Below are 25599 nucleotides of genomic sequence, written 5' to 3'. Positions count from 1 at the left end.
GAAGTTCATTACGATGGTTTATTATCATATAAAGTAACATGTCCAGTGATACATCAAGAGAATAAGCTGACTTGAAATTATGGATGAATGATCTGTTTTCTAATATCGTTTCAAATTATCAAATGAAGCAAAGCCCTTATTTTAAACAAAAACAGCTAAGAATGACTTTCCAGTATTTTCTCAAGCTGTCTTCTTTGTGTTGTCATTCTGAAGATTCCCCTGCACTCCACTGTGTTCTTTATGAGTGGAGACATACACAGCATCCCAGGCCTTCCTGAAGGCTAGCAGTGTGGCCTCATTAACCTTACTGAATTGTTTTGTTTTCTGGCGAACTCTGAACTAGTAGGACAAATATATTACTTTTTCAACCCAACTCTACATGTATGGGAGAGGTTGGAGATAGTATTGATGAGAGATATCAATACATATAACCTACTTAAGTTGGTATATATGAATTCCTATGCATTTAAATTGTGAACAGATTTAAATGAATTACTGTGTATTATGAATACAAATAGTATTGCTTCAATGTTTAATTATTACCAAAGTATCACATATTTTATAGCCCATCAGCTTTATTAGTCAAACACAGCATAAAACCACAGAGTGGAAATGGAAATGTTTTTTGGGATTTGATATGTATCTATATAGTGAGAACTATAATCATGGGACAACAGTTAACATAGAGTACTTAGTGCACTGTGCTAGATGTGTTAAACGCAGTATCTTAGGGGTTGGTAATCTCTTTATACAAGGGGTCTGATAGTAAACATGCTCTTCAGCTTAGTGTCATAGTCTCTGTCATAACTACTAAATTTGGCTTTACAGAGCAAAAACAGCCATAAGCGAATAAGCAATAAGCCTTGCTGTGTTCTAGTGAAGCTCAGTTTATGGTCATTGAAATGTGAATTTCATATAATTTTCACATGTCACAAAATATTATTCTTAAAAAATATATATATATATTTTAAAGATTTTATTTATTTATTCATAAGAGACAGAGAGAGAGAGAGAGAGGCAGAGGGAGAAGCAGGCTCCCCGCCGAGCAGGGAGCCCGATGCGGGACTCGATCCCAGGACCCTGGGATCATGACCTGAGCCGAAGGCAGACGCTTAACAATCTGAGCCACCCAGGCACCGCTTAAAAATATTTTTATAAACCATTTAAAAATGGGGGCGCCTGGGTTGCTCAGTTGGTTGAGGGTTGGACTCTTGATTTCAGCTCAGGTCATGATCTCGGAGTCCTGGAATTGGCCCCACAGTGCGCTGTGTGCTAAAGTGGGGAGTCTGCTTGAGATTCTCTCTCTCCCTCGCCCTCTCCCTCTGCCCTTCCCACCTCTCACACTCTCTCTCTAAAATGAATAAATAAATCTTAAAAAAAATGGGGGGGGCCCGGGTGGCTTAGTCAGTTGAGTGACCAACTCTTGGTTTCAGCTCAGGTCCTGATCTCAGGGTCCTCAGATGGAGCCTGCTTGGGGCTCCCCACTCAGCTGGGAGTCTGCTTAAAATTCTCTCCCTCTACCCCTCCCCCCATCCCAACCCCACTAGTGCGTGCCCACATTCTCTCTCACTCTAAAATAAATAAATCTTAGGGATGCTTGTTTGGCTCAGTCGGTTAAGCCTCTGCCTTCAGCTCAAGTCATGATCCCAGGGTTCTGGGATCGAGTCCCGCATCGGGCTCCCTGCTCAGCAAGGAGTCAGCTGCTCTCTCTGCCTGCCGCTCCCCCTGCTTGTGCTCTCTCTTTCTCTGACAAATAAATAAAATCTTAAAAAATTATTTATTTTATAAAGATTTATTTATTTATTTATTTATTTATTTATTTATTTTAGAGAGAGAGAGCACAAGCAGAAGGGGCAGAGGGAGAGGGAGAGAGAAACTCAAGCCCACTCGGCACTCAGAGCAGAGCCCCAGGCAGGGCTTCATCTCATGACCCTGAGATCAGGACCTGAGCCGAAACCAAGAGTCAGTCACTTAACTGTGCCACCCAGTGCCCTTCCAAAAAACCATTTAAAAGTGGAATAACCTTTCTTAGCTCACAGGCCACACAAAAACAAAGTACCTTGGACGTGGCCATGGGGCTATGGTTTGCTGACCTCTGCATTATCTTATTGGGTTACTGGGGTTTTCCTAAATGATCAGATATACTGAGATTGTACTGTTAAGCGAATGGGAAAGTTTTCTCACTAGCCTTGTTCCTCACTTACAGGGCTTTATTCCATTGTTCCTAAGGTTAAGAGGCGGCCTCTATGTCTAGACTCTAGACAAATCAACTAAAGAACTGCTTTCAACTGTAAGAGTATACAATCCATCTTAAGGATTTGAGTTGGAATAACATGACCAGATTTGGGAGTTTTATAGGTCGAGCTGCTTGCAATGTGGCCAAGAGGCAAGGCAATTAAGTTGTTGCAGTAATTCAGGGAGAAAGACAATGGCGACGCGGACTGGGCTGGTAAAAATAGGAGACTAAGAACAGTAGACAGACTGGGTATGTATTTAGTATTAGGTACTCGCTTGGATGAGGATTGTTTTACATTTGTCTCACAGGATAAAAGAAACTGATGATACAGTGCTACCTAAATTTAGTTAGGAAAGTATATAGTATATCATCTTTCTTCTTTTAATTATTAATAACCATTTCAAAAATTGCAGGATCCTATCGGTTTGTCTGATTTACTGTTTCCCTACCCCAAAATTGAGCATAACATTTTAATTTTTTTAACATAAAAGTTAGCTGAAAGTACATTTTCTGGGGAAAAAAAATTCTGCATTCCCCACAGTCTAAAACTAGGAATCGCTGCGTGGAGACACTTTATATTTCTAGACTGTTTTCCAGAGGTTTACTTTGGGCTCCCGGATTCCTCGGCGCCCAGCCCAGCCACACGCCTGGACCCACCCCGACACTGCCCTCCAGTCTCTCTGCTCCCTCTCCCGCTCCCTCCGGCTTAATCTCCCGCCCACTCGGGAAGCCCCGCCCCAATCTCACCCTTCAATCCCCCCGCCAGCCTGCGGCCGGTTCCGCAACCCAACTCCTTCCCTCCTTCCGTCGCTTTCCCCTTTCCCCGCCTCCATGGCTGCCTTCGATTGGCTAAACTGGCTGTGCCGCGGCAGAGATGCGGCAGAGCCTCCGTCCTGATTGGCTAAAGGGTATCCGGACCTCTCATGATTGGCTGATAAGAGCAGACAGCAAGTGTGACTGAGCTTCGGGTTGTGTGGACGCCGCTTTGTTGCCTGAGGGGGGTGGCGGTGGAAGTTAAGGGGGTAGGGGGCTAGTGCTTCTCGGGACCCGCAGTCGCGGCCGTCGCAGTCACTTCGCCCGGTAGCCTTTAGCGTAGGAGTCGCGCGGAGAGCAGCCATGAGCGGCGGGGTGTACGGGGGAGGTGAGTGAGTGCGGCCGGACGAGAGAGCGCGCCTTTTTAGCGTGTGGGGTTTGTAACCGCCGCCCCCAGCCCTCCCCTCCCCGGCGGCCCCTTCTGGTCTTCCCTGCTCTGGACCCCAGCCTCCCCGCCCCATCCCCGCCCCGTGCTCTGCCCGCCCCCGGAGCCCACCCGGCTCGGCAAGAGCCTCGGGCGCCCGGAGTCGCCGCCTCCTGCGGTTCCTTCCAGCCTCGGCCCCCGGAGGAGCAGGGTTTTGGGGGTGCGTGCCGGCCTCCGCCTGGGCGGGCACTCCATCCTGGGGGGTCGGCCCGCAGAGCCCCGGCTTGAGTGGCTGGCCGCAGGGTCGCATCTTCCCGGGTGTCTCCATAACTCGGCTACATTGGGGGCGCGCGCGCGTGTTTAAACTTGGGAGGTCCCAGCAGTTTGCAAGCATGGACCGAGGGTTTCCACAACGACCCGTGGACCGTAAAGCGAGCCGCGAGAGGTACCACTGATTGGAGGAGTGTTGGCTACTCAGGACGCAGCCTCCTCTTGTTCCGTGCTCTGTTGCCTTACACCTTTCATTTACTTCTGCCTGTTTGCTGACTGTGGGTTCTCCAGAGTTACTCGTGGGAACACCTGTAACTTAAAGATGTTGTCCTTGGGTCGGCTGCGGTGTGGTGGAAAGATAAGCACCGGCCTGGCAGTTACACAGACCTGGCCTGTACTTTCAGTCTCACCATTTATGGAGCGATTTGGCCTTGGGCAAGTTACTTCAGGCTCCCAACTTCAGGCTCCTCGTTTTGGGAATAATTCCTACCCAGTGGGGTGGTTGTGAAGGTTCAGTGAGATAATGATACACTCGCTACACCAAGTGTGGTGCATGGATCAGCAGTGTCAGCATCACCTGCAAGCTTTTTAGAAATGCAGTATCTCAAGCCCCACCTGAAATATACCGAATCAGAGCTTTCATTCTTGCTAGATAGGTAGGAAGCACTGATGTATGATTCTGGTTTTTGCGGTGTTTGATGAGTTTAGAGAACAAGGAGACAAATCTAAAGTGTTGCTTTTGTCATTGTGTCTAGTAAGGTTATTGTTTCTGAAGAGGATCGCATTTTACAGGTAAGGGATAAAAATGAGGTTTTCAAAGTTCTTAGTAGTTTTTGGAATGTAGCTTGAGTTTCTTTGCAGTAATATGCTGATCCTCATCCCCTTCTTCCCCGTTTATGTTCTTGCTTTTGATTTCTCAAATGTGAGAGTCAGTAGTTCCCCATTTTTACTCAAAGCCTAGTGGATCTTCACGATTTACTCTTTCCCATCTGAAGATGCCATCCTGACCAAAAAACTAGGTCTTTGTGCCTTTGCTCACAGAGGCTTTTGACTCCGTTTTGACCTTTAGGTTCACTGATCCAAGGACCTAGAAGCTGTTCATGAGTTTTTCCTTAGAAAGCATTGTTTAATTTGACTGAGGTAGAAATGGATACTAATAATGCCAGCAGCAAACATTAATTGAGTGCATACTTTGTACTAAGAGCTGTTCCAGAGACTTTTCCTGTGTTGCGTTTAATATGTGCATTAACTCAATCTGCAACAGCCATGGGAAATGATACTGCTATCCCCGTATAATGGAATAAGAAAATAAGGTATGGGAAAGATTAAGTAACTGGCCCAGACTTACATAACTTCCTAATAAGTGGTGAACAAGAATCTCTGGGATGAAGAGGGCGCCTGGGTGGCTCAGTTGGTTAAGCGACTGCCTTCGGCTCAGGTCATGATCCTGGAGTCCCGGGATCGAGTCCCGCATCGGGCTCCCTGCTCAGCAGGGAGTCTGCTTAAAAAAAAGAAAAAAAAAAAAAAAAAAGAATCTCTGGGATGAAGAAAAAGGCATTTCAATAAAACCTTTCCCATTTTAAAAATAGTTTTTTGGTTGTTTCTCCGTAAGTCATTTTTCAGTTATATAGCTACAGCATATTCGTGTATGGTTTAGGTATTCAGAATAAACGTCCTGTGTCTCATTTGCTTATGGAGAGAAATATGTCTTAAAGCCTGTTTCATATATAAAATATTTAAAACTCACAAAAATAAGTGTATGGTTTTGTGTTTGAGTTACCCCTGTATGACCAGTATTTATAGTAGGTCATATTTTCCAAAGGGTGTACTGTGAAAAGAAACCAAACCTCCCACCTAGGTTTTGTGTAATTAACTTAGTAAGCTGTATTTTTAAGTTGCTTGCTTAATTTAAAAGATCTTTGCAGTTTAAATTTTAAAATTTATAGCTATCTCATTCTAATAATGATTTCTGACTAGATCTGACACTGATCTTTAGCTTTGGGTATAATGCATAATTCATCCGGATTTCCATACTTTCTGATTTCTGGGCCTACTCATTGCTCCTGTGACCATCTTTCGTGGTTCTCCTTTACTTCAAACTTGCATTGTAAAAATAAACAGTCCAACTTTGATAAATTGTGTTTCATCATTCCTGCACCCCTTACCCCCAAATCTCTAACCTTAAAATTTTCTCAAAACCATCATCCCCATGAGTTGGGGTATTCTTGTCCAAACAAAAAAATAAAACAACCTTCCTGCTTTCTCCCAAAGTCATTTGCCTTTTTCAGTATCATATTGGACCTTATCATATAAGACCAGGTTAGAAAATTGCCACCATTGCTTCATGTTTTCCCAGAAAAATCACCACACCTCTAAACTTGGAAGCCGGGCGCCTGGGTGGCTCAGTTGGTTAAGCGACTGCCTTCGGCTCAGGTCATGATCCTGGAGTCCCGGGATCGGGCTCCCTGCTCAGCAGGGAGCCTGCTTCTCCCTCTGACCCTCCCCCCTCTCATGTGCTCTCTGTCTCTCTCATTCTCTCTGTCTCAAATAAATAAATAAAATCTTAAAAAAAAAATAAAAAATTAAAAAATAAAAAATAAACTTGGAAGCCATTTACTCTGTGGAAAAACATCAGCATCCTCAGAAAAGTGAAAACAGTGTTTTTAGTAGCAAAGAGATCCAAGTCTTGAGGATTTTTATCTATTAGAAATTGTATCCTGGTTTTTAAATACCCAGACCTGGGACACCTGGGTGGCTCAGTTGGTTAAGCAGCTGCCTCCGGCTCAGGTCATGATCCCAGGGTTCTGGGATCGAGCCCCGCGTCGGGCTCCCTGCTCAGCGAGAGCCTGCTTCTCCCTGTCCCTCTGCCTGCCACTCTGCCTGCTTGTGCTCTCTCTCTGTCTCTCTGTCAAATAAATAAAATCTTAAAAATAATAATAATAAAAAATAAATACCCAGACCTCCATGGTTATGGTTTAAGCCTCCTATCTCCCTTTGCCGTTCTCCTATTTTGGGTTCATTGGTACTTTGTTTTTAACAAAACAAGGTACAGGAAATAGACCTATTTCCCATCCTTTGAAAAAGGAAAACAGATGCAAAATTCCAAGAAGCAAGAGTCTCACTCAGTTTAAAATTCTACGCCTAGTTTGCCAAAAAATTTTAAAAAAATTAAAAAAATAATTTGCCATCTAATTAGGACAGGAGCATAATTGATTTGTTAGATTTTTCATTTCATTTAAAAAAAAAATGTTTTTGAGTGCTCATTATGTGCCAGGCAGGTATAGGTATAACCTCTGCCTCCAAGAAGCTTACTCTTATAGGTGAGTCAGTCAAATAAATAGACACCGTATTTTATCCATTTTTAGTTGTACATTCCCCTCCCCCCCCCATATTTAAAGAGCTGAAGTTGGCATATTTCTCTTTTTTTTGTGGAGGTTTTTCTATTTTACATATTTAAAATTAAAACAAAATTAATTCCAGTCTAATTAACAAGGAATATTTCTTGATGATTTGGCAGAGTTTAATTGGTGTGGCAGAGTTTAATTGGCAGCATGCTTTTTTTTCTTACTGATGCATGAAGTAATGGTGCATCTTATCATTTATATCCTATGATGAGAATTGGGGGACTTGAGGAGAAAGGGTAACTAATTCAACATAGTGTGCTCAGTAATGACAATAAGTAGAAGTTACAAAGGTAGAGCAGACAAAGTTACTAACTCAGTGTGGGGGAGTCAGAGGACTTCACAAGAGAGGTTATGGGGATGATGGAAGAAGAGTAAAGAAGGACAGTACATGCAAAGGTTAGCTTAGTGAGAGCACATGGTGTGTTTCGGAGACAACATTATCCAGTAATGCTAGAATGTGAGGTGGGATACGAGACTACTGTCAGATTTTGCTAAGCCTTGAGTATCAACTGGGTGAAATGATTTGAATTTCATATTGTAGATGATGGGAAACCACTGAGGGATGCTCTCTTTTCATTGAAGGATATATGTACCCTTATGTTCAGAGTTACAATTTTGAAAGATAACAGTGCAGCAGTTTGAAAGGGGTTGGAGAAGGTGAAGAGATGGGAAGCATAATACTTATGGGGAATTGTAATAATTTCCTGTTGAGATAAAAGCTTGATTCAAGGGGCGCCTGGGTGGCTTAGTTGGTTGAGCATCTGACTCTTCGTTTCTGCTCAGGTCATGATCTCACGGTCATTGTATCAAGCCCCCCTTGGGCTCTGCCCCTCTCGGGGACTCTGCTTGAGATTCTCTCCCTCTCCCTCTGCCCCTCCCCCCGTGTGTGTGTGTCCGCGCACTTATACTCTCAAATCTTTTAAAAGAAGAGCTTGACTCAAGACAGTGGCAATGGCAGTAAAGAGGAAAGTAATTGAGAAATATTTAGCAGAAATATTTGGCAAAACTTGATGAGGGGTATGAAAATCTGAAGACATTCACATTTCTCAGTGTTCTGCCTCTGCTGACTAGGCCACTAATTGTGATAGCACTGCTGAGATTAGGTTAGGTAGGATGGGGAAAAGAAGGCAGTGCTTCAGATACACTGAATTTGAGGTACCAGTGGGACATCAGGAGGAATTGATGTTGTACACCAAGAAGTTTGAGATACGACCTTTTGGCTCTCTGAGTAGCACCATGGCAGTTGGTAAGAACAAGTGCCTTATGAAAGGTGGCAGAAAGGGAGCCAAGAAGAAAGCAGTTGATCTGTTTTCTAAGAAAAATTGGTCTGATGTGAAAGCACTACCTATGTTCAGTGTAAGAAATACTGGAAGAACACTAGTCAAGAGAACTCAATGGAACCAAAATCACATCTGAAGGCCTAAGGATCATGTTTTTGAAGTGAGCCTTGCTAATCTGCAGAATGATGAAGTTGCATTTATTTTTACTTTTTATTTTTTAAAGATTTATTTGAGAGAGAGTGTGTGCGCATTCATTGGGGAGGGTGGTGTAGGGTGGGGCAGAGAGAGTCTTAAGCAGACTTTGCACCCAGCACAGAGCAGGGGAGGGCGTGGGGGGGGGGGGGGGGGCTCCATCACAACCTGAGTGGAAACTGAATCTGATACTTGACCGTCTGCGCCACCCACGTGCCCCTGATGAAATTGGATATGATGGATATGAGCCACCAGTCCAAGAATCTGTTTAAAATTTAGACATTTAATGGTAACAAATAAAAAATCTTGTTTGTGATGTTTACCAAAAAAAGTTTGAGATATGGATCTAGATGAAGGTGAGGGCTTGAGAGAGAGATTTGAGATTGAAATTATTAATATTTTGGTAGAAGTTGAGGCTGTAGGGGTGGAGCAGATTACCTGTGAAAGGATGAATTAAGGAAGGCGTTCCTGGCCTCCCTAAGTAATCCACAGGTAGAACTATATTTTATTATAATTGGTTTCTTTTATAACCTATTTTAAAACATTCTAAGAAGGGAGTCGTAAGTTTCCTAACGTGTCTGTATTTGTTTGCTAGGGCTGCCGTAACAAAGTACCACAGACTGTGTGGCTTAAATAACAGAAATTAATTTTCTCTCTATTCTGGAAGCAAGAAATTTGATATCAAAGTGTTGGCAGGGTTGTTTTCTTTGGAGGTCTTTCTCCTTGGCTTATACAAGCTGTCTTCTCCCTTTGTCTTCACGTGGTCTTTCCTCTATGTATCTGTGTCTAAATGTTCTTTTCATGCAAGGACACCAGTCATAGTGGGTTAGGGCCCATCCTAATGATCTCATTTTAATTTAATTGCCTCTTTAAATTAAGACCTTATCTCTAAATACCATCGTGTTTTAAGGTACTAGGAGTTAAGACTTCAACATATGAATTTTAGGGGGAAACAGTTCAGCCCAGAGCTTTGTGAAGAGGTCCATGATACAGAAAAGGTTAAGATCCCTGGCGTAGGACAAAAGATTGATCCTTGAGAACAGTAATTGAAAATTTTGGTTAACCAGGCAAAGCAATTCATTTATTTAGTTAGGATATTTCTTTAGCCAGTATTCTGGTTAGTCAGTGTTAATGTTTATTAATTCATATTCATTGGTAACTTTACTATTTGTACTTGAGTGTACATGCTATGGTGACAAAAAATGCAGTGTTCTGCTTTTAAGGACCCCTACTTTCAGACAGAATAATTTGGATCAGAGAATTGTATAGAGAATGGATAATTACTTTGGGAAATGTAATAAATGCAGAAACTTCCTTTCAGATTAGAAATAAAAATAGGTGGCTCTTCATTTTATTTGACTAAAAATGAGATCATTATTCTGTAAGGACACCATCTCTTAACTATGAATATCTGTATAATCACTGATTTTTCTTCATTTTAAAACTTAATTTTTAGTACTTCCAACATACTAAAAGTATGTGTTAAATTTATATGTGATAAATAGATGTAATATTTTACTGTATTTGCCTGAGATATTTTAAGAAGTAGCATGTTATTGATATAGAGTCCCCTTCTCTCCCTCCTTAGAGGTAGTTGTAGGCAACTTTCCCAGACCCCATGCAGATTTTATATTTTTACTCTGTGTGTCCATAATGAATCAAACAGTATCATAATATGTGTGTGTGTGTGTGTGTGTATAGTAACTAGCTTTTCAAACTAGTCATTTTTTGGAGATTTATCCATATTAATACATATAGATCTAGACCATTTTAACTGCTGTATAGTATCTCATGGTGTGAATAAATTATAGTTTATTTATTTCCCTACTGAGAGACCATTAGATTATTTCTCTTTTTTCCTGTGACGAGCAGTGTGGTGATAATAATGGTAATAGCGGCTTCCACTTACTGTGATTATTCTGTGCAGGTACTGTTTTAGGTGCTTACATGCATTATAACATTTAACACATTTAATTATTAGAGCATCCTATGAGATAGGAACTATTATGCACATTTACATATGAGGAAACTGAGGCAGAAAGGTTAGAAATCACCCAAGGTCATATAGCTAGTAAACATTCTAAAACATGTCTCCTTGTGATATGTGTGAGAGAGTTTCTCTAGAGAAGATGAAAGTGTAATTTCTGTGTATGCACATTTTCAACTTTAGAACATGTGACTAAATTGTGCATTGTGGTTGTATCAGTTTACAAAACGTGTTTATAAACAAATGGTGTAGGAGCTCCTTTCCCTACATCTTTGACAACACGTGGTCTTATCAGATGGATTTTGCCAATTTAATGGAGGTAAATAGTAGTTCTTTATTCTTTTTTTTTTTTAAGATTTTATTTATTTATTATTTGACAGAGACACCAGAGAGAGAGGGAACACAAGCAGGGGGAGTGGGAGAGGGAGAAGCAGGCTTCCCGTGGAGCAGGGAGCCCGATGTGGGGCTCGATCCCAGAACCCTGGGATCATGACCTGAGCCGAAGGCAGACACTTAACGACTGAGCCACCCATGCGCCCCAGTTCTTTATTCTTTTTAATGATTGAAAAAAAATTCTTCTTCGAAAAATTAGTGCCTGGAAAACCCAAGTGTTTTGTTTTTGGAGGCATTCTGTTTTGGGTGAAATATTTTTAAAGAATAATTAGAGGCTTTTCTCTGAATATGAATGTAAAAAAATTACCAGCTTTCTTCCTCAGCATTAAACTTTAGTAAAAATCTTTGAAATGTGCGAACTTTGATAACTTCATTTTAGTGATTTTTACTTGGCCTGTATAATTATATCTTAAACTCTTATCCTTCAGAGTCCCTCCTTTTCTTGGAGTTTTGCTACGTTTCTTCTCTAATTGCATAGGATATAATTTCCCTTAACAAATGAAAAAATGGAACCTAAGTATACTGCATATCTTCCCTTTGTCCCTCCAGATCTACTTTCCACCCATTTCCACCCTCTTTGTGCCCTTGAAGGCTGATCCTTATAGACTGCCTCAGTGGGTCTCTTAACCTCTAGTTTGGCCCGTGGTAGGGTAACCATATTTCATGCTTTATGCCTCTTGTCCTGGTAGAACTATTAATAGGGAACCCTTTTCGCATTCGGAAGTGGCCCAGTTTGGGTGACAAATTGTGAGATCACCCGAGCCAATGGAGAGGGGGAACATATTTATTAGTCTGGTTTCTTCCCCTCAGGGTTAGCCATGGCTCACTGCATCCCTTAACTGAAGTCACAGCTCCTGTGAGGTAGCCCTCCAAACACAACTGTCTCTGGGGTCTGGTAACAGTTCTTTCTCCATGTTTCTTCAGTTCTTTTTGTTTTTTTTAAAGATTTGATTTATTTATTTGACAGAGACACAGCGAGAGAGGGAACACAAGCAGGGGGAGCGGGAGAGGGAGAAGTAGGCTTCCCGCTGAGCAGGGAGCCTGATGCGGGGCTCGATCCCAGGACCCTGGGATCATGACCTGAGCCAAAGGCAGACACTTAATGACTGAGCCACCCAGGTGCCCCTGTTTCTTCAGTTCTAAGGGTGGTAACAGATCTCTATTATTAGTGCTAGGGTGTCATACTATCCCTTTTGGTTTTCCTGTATTGTGCCTATATCTTTGTAAATAGTCCCTTTAATAAGTAAACTCTTGCAAATTACCCAGTTTAGTGTACCATCTCATTCCTGATTGAACCTATACTGATATACAGTTATGACTTGTTATAGCTAAATGTATCTTTATTTTAAGGTGTATTCAAAACTAGGTACAAGCTAGTAATAATGTGAATGTAATACCTGTTTTAATTTGTAATAGAGGTTTTATATACTTTCTCATTTTAAGCACATTAAGTACTCTTAATTTTCATATGATACCTTTAGGTTGTTAATGTTAATTATCCTTTCATCTTTTCAGATGAAGTTGGAGCTCTTGTTTTTGATATTGGATCCTATACTGTGAGAGCTGGTTATGCTGGTGAAGACTGTCCCAAGGTAAGTGTAGTGTTAATTGGATATGAAAAGGCCATTTATGTAGAATTAAATTCATGCAGAAATTCTGACTCAATTATAGTAAGACTTTAGTTAGAAAAAAATGACTACTTGATGAAAGCAGGTAAAACTTGTATATCATGTTCTTGACTCTTCCAGGTGGATTTCCCCACAGCTATTGGTATGGTGGTAGAAAGAGATGATGGAAGCACACTGATGGAGATAGACGGCGATAAAGGCAAACAAGGCGGCCCCACCTATTACATAGATACTAATGCCCTGCGTGTTCCCAGGGAGAACACGGAGGCCATTTCACCACTAAAAAATGGGATGGGTACGATGTTTGCTTCTGTGGATTTGATTTATAGAGTATACATGCTATGTTTTAGAGCTAAAACTTGTAAGTCGAATATCGGGTATTTTGTTGTTTTTATTCCACAAGCTGATGTTCCAGGCACTGAGAATACAAAGATGCATTAAACATGTTCCTCTTCCTTAACAGACTCACAGGGGAGATAGATACAAATATACAAATGTGTAGGATAAGTGTTATAGCTATGTTTGATAAGCAGTGGGATTAGAGAGGAGAGGTATTTAACTCTGTCATTGGGGGTCAGTGATGGTTTTCATAAAGGAGGTAACTTTTTTACTGGATCTTGATCAATAAATAAGGATTAGCCTGACTGGAAGGCTGGGTAAAGGAGAGCAACCAGCATATGTAAAGAGGTGGAGCTGTGTAAGAAGCGTACATGTTTAGAAAGATCATCAATTAAGTATGGCTGTAAGAGTGGATCCATCAGGACCAGTTGCAGGAAAGGTGGGCAGAGAGCAGTCATAATAGGGCTTGTAAACCATGCAAAGGGTATATTAAGCTGGCAACTCTGAAAGGTAGCCCCAAAGGAATTTAAACGGAGGTATGAAATGTTCATATTTGTCAGCTGGAGAGATGATTCTAAAAGCAATATGTAGGCTAGATTGGAAGGAGTTAATAGAGACAGGAGGATCAGTTAGGGAGGTGAGAATTCAGATGAGAAGTGAAGAGCGTTGAAATTTTATAACTGATGGTAGAGATCCTGAGGTGGCTTTGAGAGATATCAAAGAGGTGAAAAGAGAAGAGTTGAAAAAGTTTCCTCGATTTTTGATTGGGGTGATTGGGTACCATGCATTGAAGTAGGATAGAATGGAAGGAGCAAGTTTTATGGTCTTAAAAGGCAAGTATATTACCTGAGATCACTCTTAGGTTCAGTTATTCACGAGAAGGACTCACAGGACTCAGCCTATAGTTGTACTCATGGCTAAAATTTATTACACTGAAAGGATACAAAGCAAAATAGACAGGAAAAAAGGGCATGGAGTGAAGTCCAGAGGAAACCAGTGCAAACTTCTCAGAGTCTTCTCACAGTGGAGTCAGGCAGGATGTACTTAATTCGTCCAGCGACGAGATGTAACAACATGTGTATTGCCTACCACAGGAGCTCATTAGAGACAATTTTTACTGGGGGTGGTCACGTAGGGACCCTGTGCCTCGCATGTACTAAAAATCCAAGGCTCCCAGAGGGAAAGAAGGTGTTCAGCATAAACCACATTGTAGAAACAGTTTAGGCTCAGTGAACTAGCCTTATCATTTAGGGGAAGTTTTATATCAGTGTAGGGAACTGGCCAGTTCCTGGATGCCAGCCAAGGGTTTTTTCTGTACAGCATGCTTTTTTCTTGCAAGCAGGCTTTTTTCTGTACAGCATGTAAATGAGTTTGTTATTGCGTTCAAAGTATTTGAATATAGGTGCTGTTGTAGTAAGCAGGTGAGAAAAATTTTAAGACACGGAGTTGCATTTTAATAGCGAGAAAGTGTGAAATATGAGACACGGGTTGAGGATGGGGTTCCTTGTCAGAGCTTGTTCTGTATTTAACCGAAGAGAAGAAAGTGTGCTCATGAAAGAGAATGAGAAGGAATAGTTAGGGATGTAGGAGAATAAATACTCAGCAGAAGGCCAAGGGAAGAACAAGTTCTGGAAGCATAGAAGTGATTCATTCTCATTGTTCTCAGCTGTGACATTGAGATTTACACTAAGAAGGGAAAAGTTAGAGTGACTGACAAAGTTCATTGACTAAAACAAACAAAATCCTCATATGCCTGTGGGAGTATGTTGTACGAGTCATGACATTCTTCTTTGGACTGTGGCAGAGCAAGTTTTTAAACTCTTGAGCAGTCAGTAATGTCAGATAATGTTAAAGAGGTCAAGGGGCGCCTGGGTGGCTCAGTCGTTAAGCATCTGCCTTTGGCTCAAGTCATGATCCCAGGGTCCTGGGATCGAGCCCCGCGTGGAGCTCCCTGTTCGGCGGGAAGCCTGCTTCTCCTCTCCCACTCCCCCTGCTTGTATTCCCTCTCTCGCTGTCTCTTTATCAAATAAATAAAAATCTTTAAAAAAAAAAAAAAAAGGTCAAGCAATATTACAAATGGGAAGTTTCTGCTGGATTTGTCTGTTAGAAGGTCATTAGTGACTTATGCATGCATTTTTGATGGAATGTTTAGGTGGAAGCCAAATTGAAGGCATATTATATTCCCTGAGGGTTCTTTTTTTTAATCTTTTAATCTTTTTTCAAGTAGATTATAAGCTTTTTGAATATCAGATCTAGATCATACCATTCTTTTGTATTTTCTCTTACCATTTGAATTGCATACTGTGCCTCTAGTAAGTACTTATTGAATAATATTTATTTGGTATCACTAATTACATTTGGGACAGGTCTAAGGGTTGTGATGCTGTGGGGGCTGGAGCAACCAAAAAGAATTTCCATATTTATAGAAAACAAAGATGATGTCTATATAAAGTACTATATTATGAAGTAAATCTCTGAAATAAGTAGGTTCTGTATATTAAGTGTTAATGCTAAACTGTAGAAACAGTCTCTTAAAAGTTCTGTATTCATCTTCAACTAAGCATTGTTTTCAAGGTGTTAATCTTATATTGTAGTTGAAGACTGGGATAGTTTCCAGGCTATTTTGGATCATACCTACAAAATGCATGTCAAATCAGAAGCCAGCCTGCATCCTGTTCTCATGTCAGAAGCACCGGTAAGACAAACTTTCTTTTCTGAGTTTCTGTAGTTGTTGTTTTTTAAACTAATTCGAAGAATGTTTTATTTTTCTTTAAAGAGGCATAGAAGTTCATATTTTGAATTTTGAAAATTAGGGAAACGGGGATTAATTTTTCTATACTATTATAATTTTTATTATTTCAGTAATTAAAATATTCAGAGAACAATAACAAAGCACCCTAAATGGGGTTTGATTATTATTTTTTTTCCCAGGGATTTATTTAACATTTGATTTCCTTGGGCTGCTTCCCATTTGGGTTTATGAATTGTCCCTATGCCCCAGGGGCAGGGCATATCTGCTTTTATACTCTGCTCTCCACGAGAGAAGTCAAATGAGGAGCTAGGGCTGGAAATTACTAGACCGAAGTCTCTTGTGAAATGAATTTGGTACAGAGTCCAAAGAGCCCAGCAGGCTAGCATAACGATCATAAATTATCAGTATTTTGTTTCCTAGTTTCCTTTTAAGTAGGAAAATTTGGTGGTTTAAAATTACTAGATTCACTCTTAAGATTTAATATACTTTATGTTTATAAGAATCGTGATTTTCTTGTACTTTGAAAAGTCAGTAACTTGTAGAGTTCATGGCAACGGACAATTTTACTTATTAAATGATAAATTTTAATTTATATTTACTAAATTTATTTACAAATAAATAGAAATATACATATATATGAAGATTATTTTCTGTGGTACTCTATTCTATTTTTAATATTAAGTTTACATCTTTGTTAATATAGTACTATGTTGAATCTTGAAATAAATCAACATTTTAGTTTTTAAACAGTAAATAACTTGCATTTCTTTTTCCCTCTTCTCAAGTGGAATACTAGAGCAAAAAGAGAGAAACTGACAGAGTTAATGTTTGAACACTACAACATCCCTGCATTCTTCCTTTGCAAAACTGCAGTTTTGACAGCGTATCCTTGAAAGAATAATAATCAGCTTTTCTTTCAAAGTAAATGTGGTGCTGCCGTTAAAGAGAATGCCCCCAGCAGGAAGACATGAGCCAGTTCTTTGGCTTTTTCTCTCTTCCTTTGTAGCTATCTGTCTTTCAGTATTTCTTACTGGAATAGATATACAGAAGTTATTAGGGAAATAAGAAAGAAATGCTCAAATTCTGCTTGTTGACAAGGTTTTAAAAAATTTTGTTTTTAGGAGGGGAGTGTGAATAGAAGGTAATGTTTAAGCCAGTTGGATTAAATAAGTTCAAAGATTGCCATTTCCGTTCTCCTCTCTCATTACCATAGAAAAGTGGAAATTACCTATAAATTCACTTAAGATTTAATCACCAATTTTTAGAAAATCACATATTTATTGTAGACATGTTAAGGGACAGACAAGGAAATACTATGTCCTTATCTCAAAGAATTTGTAATGTAATATTCTTCTGGGGAGGGTATGTGCTATGGTGAGCACTGTGAATTGTGCAAGACTGTTGAATCACAGATCTGTACCTCTGAAACAAATAATACATTACATGTTAAGAAAAAAAAGAAAAAGAAGAAGATAGCTGGAGGGGAAGAATGAAGTGGGGGAAATCGGAGGGGGAGACCAACCATGAGAGACGATGGACTCTGAAAAACAAACTGAGGGTTCTAGAGGGGAGGGGGGGTGGGAGGATGGGTTAGCCTGGTGATGGGTATTAAAGAGGGCACGTTCTGCATGGGGCGCTGGGTGTTATGCACAAACAATGGATCATGGGACACTGCATCAAAAACTAATGATGTAGGGGCACCTGGGTGGCTCAGATGGTTAAGCGTCTGCCTTCGGCTCAGGTCATGATCCCAGGGTTCTGGGATCGAGTCCCGCATCGGGCTCCCTGCTGGGCGGGGAGCCTGCTTCTCCCTCTGCCTCTCTCTCTCTCTGACTTTCATGAATAAAAAAAAAAAAAAAAAAACCTAATGATGTAATGTATGGTGATTAATATAACAATAAAAAAATTTAAAAATCCTAAAAAAAAATCTTTATGAAGAGAATAGAAGTTATTTGTATGATGTGGGGGAAGGAGCCCTGTATTTAGAGTTTAAGTTGAAATGCTTACAAACTGTGATTTTTGAATTAAGTACTTAAAACCTAGCTTTACTTTTTACTCATCTATGCCGTATACCTCCCTGATTGCTGTAATATTCAAGTAAATTTTACATATATATGAGAATCACTGTGGTAACTGTAATCTAACATTGTCTATAGTGCTGTGTTCTGCTTTTTTTTTTCTTTTTAAGATTTTATTTATTTGACAAGGAGAGAGAGAGGGAGAGAGCAAGCACAAGCAAGGGAACAGCAGGCAGGGTGAAGCGGGCTCCCTGCTCAGCGGGACTCGATCCCAGGACCCTGTGATCATGAACTGAGCCAAAGGCAGACGCTTAACCGACTGAGCCACACAGGTGTCCCTAGTGCTGTGTTTTGGAGATGATTTTAGTGAAAGTGTGGAGGTAGAAAGTGTAAGTGTTCTTTCTGGTGACTTAGTTTATAGTTGAAGATTTCTATTAGACTTCAGAAGGAGTTGTGGAAATAGGTTTGGGTCAAACTGTAGAGACCTTGCATGTTAGATTTTTAAAATTTGAACTTTAGACTCTAGTATAGCATTGCAGGTTTTTGAGTAGAGGCTGGAGAATGCTAGCTAGCACTGTGTGCATTATCTCATTTAATACTCATAATAACCCTCTCAGGAACGTGGTCGAAGTGAGCAAACTAGTTCAAGTCCACAATTTAAAAGCGGCTTTACTGATTTTGAATATAGGTCTGTTTGGCTACTTCCTTACAAGGAGTGTGTAAACAGAATGGGGCATTGTTCTATTTTTTTAACCTTTTATTATGGAAAATTTCTAACACGAAAGAAGATAGAATGTTATATTGAACCTCCATGTGCCTATCACACAGTTCAATTTTCAACACATAGCTAACTAGTAGTAGTTATAACCCTGCCCACTCCCTCTCCCACTATGATTTTGAAGTAAATCCCAGACATGGTATAATTTTATCCATAGAAACTTTAGCATGTATCTCTAAAAGATTTTACCATGTGTCTAAAGACAAAAAAAGAAGTAATCACAACTTTTTTTAAAAACAGTGTAGTATATTTGAGTCAGGATCTGAACAAGGGTCATACGTTGTATTTGTTCAGTATGTCTCTTAGGTCTCTTTTAATCTATAGATTCTACTCCCCCTGACCCTTTTTTTCTCTTGTTGTCTGTCTGTTAAAGAGGTAGATTGTCCTGTAGAATTTCCTACATTTCTGGATTTAGCTGACTGGTGTCCTTTTACTATGTTCTTCTAGCCCAGTGGATCTCAAACCTTTTACATCCAGAGCTTTTATTTATGTGGATTGTATCTGGCAGTGTTTACCGTATGGGAAATTAAAATAGAAACCAAAAAAATTAGATTTCTTAGTTTAAGTAAATTAATAATAAATCATTATATGTTAATGTAAAATATTTTAATGAAAATCAGTGATTTCTGAAACCCAAAAAATTACGAGAAGAGTGGAATTATTTTACATATTTTCAGATCTCTTTAATGTCAGGCTTAATAGCAGATGTTGGATTCTCATATCTGTCTTTTGAGTTCAGTCTGTTCTGTATCACACGTGACATGGTCTCTGGAAAAGTCGCATATACACTCATGAGAGGGTGAGAGTGAAAAAGGCAAATAACATCTTTTTTTTTTTTTTTAAAGATTTTATTTATTTATTTGAGAGAGAGAGAATGAGAGACAGAGAGCATGAGAGGGAGGAGGGTCAGAGGGAGAAGCAGACCCCCCGCTGAGCAGGGAGCCCGATGTGGGACTCGATCCCGGGACTCCAGGATCATGACCTGAGCCGAAGGCAGTCGCTTAACCAACTGAGCCACCCAGGCGCCCCAAGGCAAATAACATCTTAGTATTATTCTAAAAATTGTTTTGACCTCTCAAACATTTTGTATGGCTTCAGGATTCCTTTACACTTTAAAGAATTACTGAGGACTGCCAAGATTTTGTTTTTGTGGATTATAGGTCAGGATCACTGTGAGAAATTAAAACTAAGAATTGTTTTTTTTTTTTTAAAGATTTATTTATGAGAATGAGCAGGTGTGTGAGGTGGGGGAAGGGCAGAGAGTTGGGGAGAGAAGTAGATTCCCAGCTGAGCTCAGAGCCTGATGCCTGCGGGGGCCTGATGTACGCATGGCTCAATGTGGGGCTTTATCTTATGGACCCCCAGATCATGACCTGAGCAAGAACCAAGAGTCAGGTGCTCGACTGACTGAGCCACCCAGGTGCCCCAACTGAAAATTGTTTTAGCATTTATTTATTCACTTAAATATGACCAAAAAAACCCCATTAAGGTTAACATAAATACCATTTTTATGAAAAAGATATATTTTCCAAAACAAAAATATTAGTGAGAAGGATAGCATTGTTTTATCTGACTTATCTGATAGCTGGGTTCTCATATCTGCCAACCTCAGGCCCTGTCCTCTTGACACCTCAGGCTAGTAAAGAGGGCCTTCTGCTGTCCAAGCTGCATACTGTTGGAGAATGCAGTTAGCTGCTGTGATTTTGCAGAGTGGATTACTCTCTGTTCTCTCTCTTTTTGTTGGGCTCCCTGAAGTCCTGCCCCTGAAGAGTTTAGCGGTCAGTCAGAGATGTGGGTATATTTTATACTCTGATTTTGGGTTTGACCCCTTCTGTAGTTCTCTGGCTTCTAGGGTTTCTGCCTTACCTGTCCAGCTTTTCTTCCAGCCCTGAACTCCTTTCTCTGTTCACTCAAGGTGGTAAAGTTGCAATTTTCCACCACTGCTTTCCCAACCGTAGCCATGAAGGTGGGGAGCACTTTCAGGCAAGGAAGCTACAACTTGAACTTCTTACCCCTTCCAGTTGCAGTTTTTTTTTAATTTTTATTTATTTATTTTTTAAAAGATTTTATTTATTTGACAGAGAGAGATACAGCGAGAGAGGGAACACAAGCAGGGGGAGTGGGAGAGGGAGAAGCAAGGCTTCCCGCTGAGCAGGGAGCCCGATGCAGGGCTCGATCCCAGGACCCTGGGATCACGACCCGAGCCGAAGGCAGACGCTTAACCAGCTGAGCCACCCAGGCGCCCCTCCAGTTGCAGTTTTATGAGAGTAAATTTTGGCTGAATTTTGACTGCTTTTGAACACTTTATCTTAAAATGGTCATTTAAGATAATTTGTCCAGATTTTGTTATTTATAGGAAGGTCCATATACCTTTATGCCACTTTTTAGTCTGGTATTACTGCATCTGTCACTTTGTATTAATAGAGCATCAGATTAATGTTTATGTATATAGTTGACCAGAGGTCAGTAGAGTACCAGTACTAGCAAAGATAAATCACCAACCTGTCTTTCTGGCCATTGATTCTCATTGATTCTGATCATTCTTACGCATTGCTTGGTTTTCTGCCCTTAGCCCTTCATCTCTCTTGACATGCTCTTTCTGGTTTAAATTATTCATTTCCTTGGCTTCAGATACCAGTTCTACACTAACAAATTCCAAATCCATATCTGTTTTGTATCCCAGATCTTTCTTGTGAGCTCCAGGCGCATATCCAGCTGTCCTACTAGAACTTTTTGTATTAATTATCTGTTGAAGCACTTTAAACTCATTATGTCCAAAACTGAATTAATCTTCTCTCCCCTCAAATTTATTCCTCCTTCTTTATATCTTCTTACTCGCAGTTGCGCAGACTAGAAATCTTTCTCTTTACCCCTTCTAATTTAGTCAGTCATCAAGACCTTTTTTTTTTTTTTTCTCCCCACTACCTCTCAAATCCATTGATTTCTCTCTCTCCACTGCCACTGCGTTCAGTGCAAGCTATTTCTGGGATTACTGCAACCCTTCCTCTTACCTTGCCCATTCTTTTTACTGCCTTCTAATAATCATCTTTAATTGCAGGCTGCTTTAAGCCAGAATCATCTTCAACATTCTTGCAGGCTCTGCTGAACTACTTTGCACTTTGCTGGCCTCACTGTACCCTCTTGCCGCCTGCCCTTTCCACATGTTCCTCTATCTTCCCTGTGTTTTCCTCCCTAGCTTACATTTAGATTTCCCCAGGGTTGGTTAGGTGGGCTCTCCATTACAACCCCGGGGCACCCTGAGTTGTTCTTTTCACAGGTTACTGATCTCTACTAAACAGGATATCCTTCAGGGCGGAGTCCATTTAGGAGCACCTTTTTGTGCCTTCTGTGCTTGGGAATGTCAGGGCCAGGGCCAGACTGAATACCTTCCTTTATTCAGTACCAGACTTAACACTAGGCACCTAATAGATGCTCAGTAAATACTTGATGACCAAGTGAATGGCCCTCCTCCTACGTACTGGTTTATGAGGTTCATGTGACACATGCCTTCTGCAGCACAGAGCTGTGGAAGATGGGGTCTGCCAATATTTGTTGGCTGTTGAATCCACCTGGAATAGCTTTCCCATTGAGTTGTGGGAACTGCCACACTGCTGAAATGGTTGTTCTTTAACCTATGTGGAGAATGGTTTTAGTTCCTAGCTCAAATGCCACAGCCTCCCACCGTTTTACTGAGTTTCTATAGATTTTGTTAAATAGAAGTCTTTTCATTTGTCTCCAGAGACTTTGAATGATTGTGCTAATTTTGACCAGTTTAATAGATGTCTCTCTGGGATAAAGGTTTCCCTGACTCCCTCTCACCATCATTTTGGAAGTGCTGCTTGTTGTCATTTGTCTTTAAGCCAGTTATTTGACACCAGTTTTCATCCGTGGATTAACTTTAACACCTTTTAAGCCATAATACACATGTTTAAGAATGCCTTAATAAAACTTTCCCTTTACAAGCCTTGATACTTTCTTTTCCTTAATGCTTTAAACTAGATTTGCTAATGGTCGTTCTACTGGGCTTATTTTGGACAGTGGAGCCACTCATACCACTGCAATTCCAGTTCACGATGGCTATGTCCTTCAGCAAGGTAAATGGATTTAATGAGGGTACGCTGAGATGATGTTAGCTGTCATGAAGACGTAGATAACAGAGCAGTGAATTGGACTATCAAGTCATACCAGTTTCCAAATAATGTCTCTTTATTAAGAGTTTTTAAAACATCTTTATAATGTATATTTGAAACTGATGCATGGCTTCATTCATGCTTAGAGGGATAGTTCAGTTAATTCTACTTGAAAAAATTATTCATATATAAATACACAGAAGAATTTGTCCCAAGGAGCTTGGATTTAATGCTGTCTTAGCCTTGTTTAATCTGTTTTCATAGGCATTGTGAAATCCCCTCTTGCTGGAGACTTCATTACTATGCAATGCAGAGAACTCTTCCAAGAAATGAATATAGAACTGATTCCTCCATATATGATTGCATCAAAAGTAAGTGATGCTTGAATTTTCTCTTTGGGATTTATTTCCAACTCCCCACCCCCATGTTGTGAACTCTATTAACCTAGCACATGCTCTTGGTACTCAGGAAGCTGTTCGTGAAGGATCTCCAGCGAACTGGAAAAGAAAAGAGAAGTTGCCACAGGTTACAAGATCTTGGCACAATTACATGTGTAATGTAAGTACCCTTATTCTCTTTATAAAACTATTATAGGCTATACGTTTTTGAGTAGAATGTGAGCAGTTTGTATTTTTTTTTTTCAAGATTTTATTTGAGAGAGAGACAGCATAAGTGGGGGGAGGGGCAGAAGGAGAGGGAGCAGCAGGCTCCCCACTGAGTGCAGGGCCTAATGCAGGGCTCACTCCCAGGACCCTGAGATCATGACCTGAGCTGAAGTTGGATGCTTAACCAACTGAGCCACCCAGGTACCCTGAGCACTTTATAGTTTTAATGGTATTTTACAAACAAAAATAATAGCTTATTTTGAGAGGGAAGGGATGCTCTTCATATTTGTCAAACAAATTATCTCAACAAACTATTATATGTATTCATTTGGATTACAATAAGACCCAGAAGGAACTTTGGTTTTGGAGTAAAAACAAACATTATGCTATTCTGTACATTTTTCGTCTAAGATAGGGAATGGTTTTAGTATGTAGAGACCTGCTAGTATGGCTCAGTTATGTTCTCTTTTTTTTTTTTTTAAATCTTTTTTTTTTTTTTAAGATTTTATTTATTTATTTGAGAGAGAGAATGAGCTAGAGCATGAGGGGGGGGAGGGTCAGAGGGAGAAGCAGACTTCCTGCTCAGCGGGGAGCCCTATGTGGGACTCGATCTTGGGACTCCAGGATCATGACCTGAGCTGAAGGCAGTCGCTTAACCAGCTGAGCCACCCAGGCGCCCATGTTCTCTTTTTTAACATCAGTCAGCCATATTAAAAAAATGTGTCATTATTCATAGTAAGGAGCCAGTAAGATTCTCTTTACTAAAGATCCGTCTCTGAACATATAACTTAAAGGAAGAGGGGTTAGTAAAACCTCTCACACCACAGATGTATATGCATTTCGAACAGTAAAAGGATATGAAAGCCATAATTTACTATGTCAGAGATGTATCCTCTGTGATACTTTTTTGCACCTAAAGATAAAGATTTTTTGTGGGTGTTCAGTAGAAGGAAAAATCGTGAAGATGATTAACAATTTTGCCTAGATACTAGATTTTTCCTTAGCAGCCTAGAGGTTGTATGTATTTCGTAGCAAAATTTTTAATTGTTTTTACACTATGTGCAGTCATTAAAAATTACATAAGATGCCGTGTATGTGTACATGTACACATATTCAGATAGTGAAATCTTCTAAGTTTAGGCTTATTTTTAAGGAAAAAACCGTGTTCTCAAACCAGTTTTGTTATGCAGGACAGGTACAGGGGTTCCTGATTTTTTTTATTTCATCATTGTTCCATAATTATTATTAATTAATTAATTAATTTTTAAAAAATTTTATTTATTTATTTGAGAGAGAGAGAATGAGAGATAGCATGAGAGGGAGGAGGGTCAGAGGGAGAAGCAGACTCCCTGCTGAGCAGGGAGCCCGATGCGGGACTCGATCCCGGGACTCCAGGATCATGACCTGAGCCGAAGGCAGTCGCTTAACCAACTGAGCCACCCAGGCGCCCTAATTATTGTTAATTTAAATGTGGTATAATAGTTTCTAATGCAAATGTTTAGAGTTGGGTTTCTTGATACTCTGAGTCCTTGCTGGATAGACTTATACCCTTGAAATGACTTGGCCATCCAGGAACATGGTCTGGTTTCATTAAGAAAAGTATTTTAAATTGGGCGCCTGGGTGGTTCAGTTGTTAAGCGTCTGCCTTCGGCTCAGGTCATGATCCCGGGGTCCCGGGATCGAGTCCCACATCGGGCTCCCTGCTCGGCGGGAGGCCCGCTTCTCCCTCTCCCACTCCCCCTGCTTGTGTTCCTGCTCTCGCTATCGCTCTGTCAAATAAATAAAATCTTAAAAAAAAAAAAAAGTATTTTAAATATAATATTACAAAAGTATAGATTGCAAAGACAAATCTCCATAACCTTGTTTCTTAAAAACTCTTTTTTTTTTTTAATCCATAGTGTGTTATCCAGGACTTTCAAGCTTCAGTACTTCAAGTATCAGATTCAACTTATGATGAACAGTATGTTTTCTTATCTACAAGATTTATAATAGCTCATTAAAACCTTCATACTAAACTTCTAAACACTGAATACTTCATAAATGAGAGAAATCGATTTGTTTAGTTAAAGAATTGCAGAATATGCTTAACTGGTCTAAAGGTAAAAAGTTATGGTAAGAAACACTGACTAACATAAAAGAAAGATATTCTCGCTCTGCTTTCTTACAAGTTGATAATTTCTTAGTTTATATTTTGAGCAGGATTTTTTTTTGTCTTTTGTTTAATGTTGTTTAATATGTTTTCAGAGTAGCTGCACAGATGCCAACTGTTCATTATGAATTCCCCAATGGGTACAACTGTGACTTTGGAGCAGAACGGTTAAAGATTCCTGAAGGATTATTTGACCCTTCCAATGTAAAGGTATAAAAGCTTGTTTCATAATTAGCTTGACTTGTCCCATATATGTGAAGA

The 25599-nt window shown here is 40.1% G+C and overlaps 1 protein-coding gene across 5 annotated transcripts in view; it reads left to right on the top strand.

Moving 5' to 3' along the window:
• Positions 1–3159: 3159 nt before the first annotated feature.
• The window catches only part of ACTL6A (actin like 6A), a 28183-nt gene continuing 5743 nt past the window's right edge, over positions 3160–25599 (top strand). The window contains exons 1-11 of one of the 5 annotated variants that reach the window (XM_021692306.1): positions 3337–3377; positions 4439–4475; positions 12455–12531; positions 12688–12862; positions 15501–15601; positions 16444–16541; positions 22454–22548; positions 22849–22955; positions 23053–23142; positions 25088–25149; positions 25434–25548. In XM_021692306.1, coding sequence (XP_021547981.1) covers positions 12712–12862; positions 15501–15601; positions 16444–16541; positions 22454–22548; positions 22849–22955; positions 23053–23142; positions 25088–25149; positions 25434–25548 — 819 coding nt within the window. In that variant the 5' untranslated portion in view covers positions 3337–3377; positions 4439–4475; positions 12455–12531; positions 12688–12711. Of the gene's footprint in view, positions 3378–3815; positions 3859–4438; positions 4476–4963; positions 4997–12454; positions 12532–12687; positions 12863–15500; positions 15602–16443; positions 16542–22453; positions 22549–22848; positions 22956–23052; positions 23143–25087; positions 25150–25433; positions 25549–25599 lie in introns of those variants that run through there. The other 4 variants (XM_021692308.1, XM_021692304.1, XM_021692305.2 and 1 more) reach the window with 4 other exon arrangements.

The sequence above is a fragment of the Neomonachus schauinslandi genome, chromosome 1 (genome assembly GCF_002201575.2).
Source record: "Neomonachus schauinslandi chromosome 1, ASM220157v2, whole genome shotgun sequence".
Classification (NCBI taxonomy): Eukaryota; Metazoa; Chordata; class Mammalia; order Carnivora; family Phocidae; genus Neomonachus; species Neomonachus schauinslandi.
This window is presented reverse-complemented; position numbering and strand designations above follow the sequence as displayed.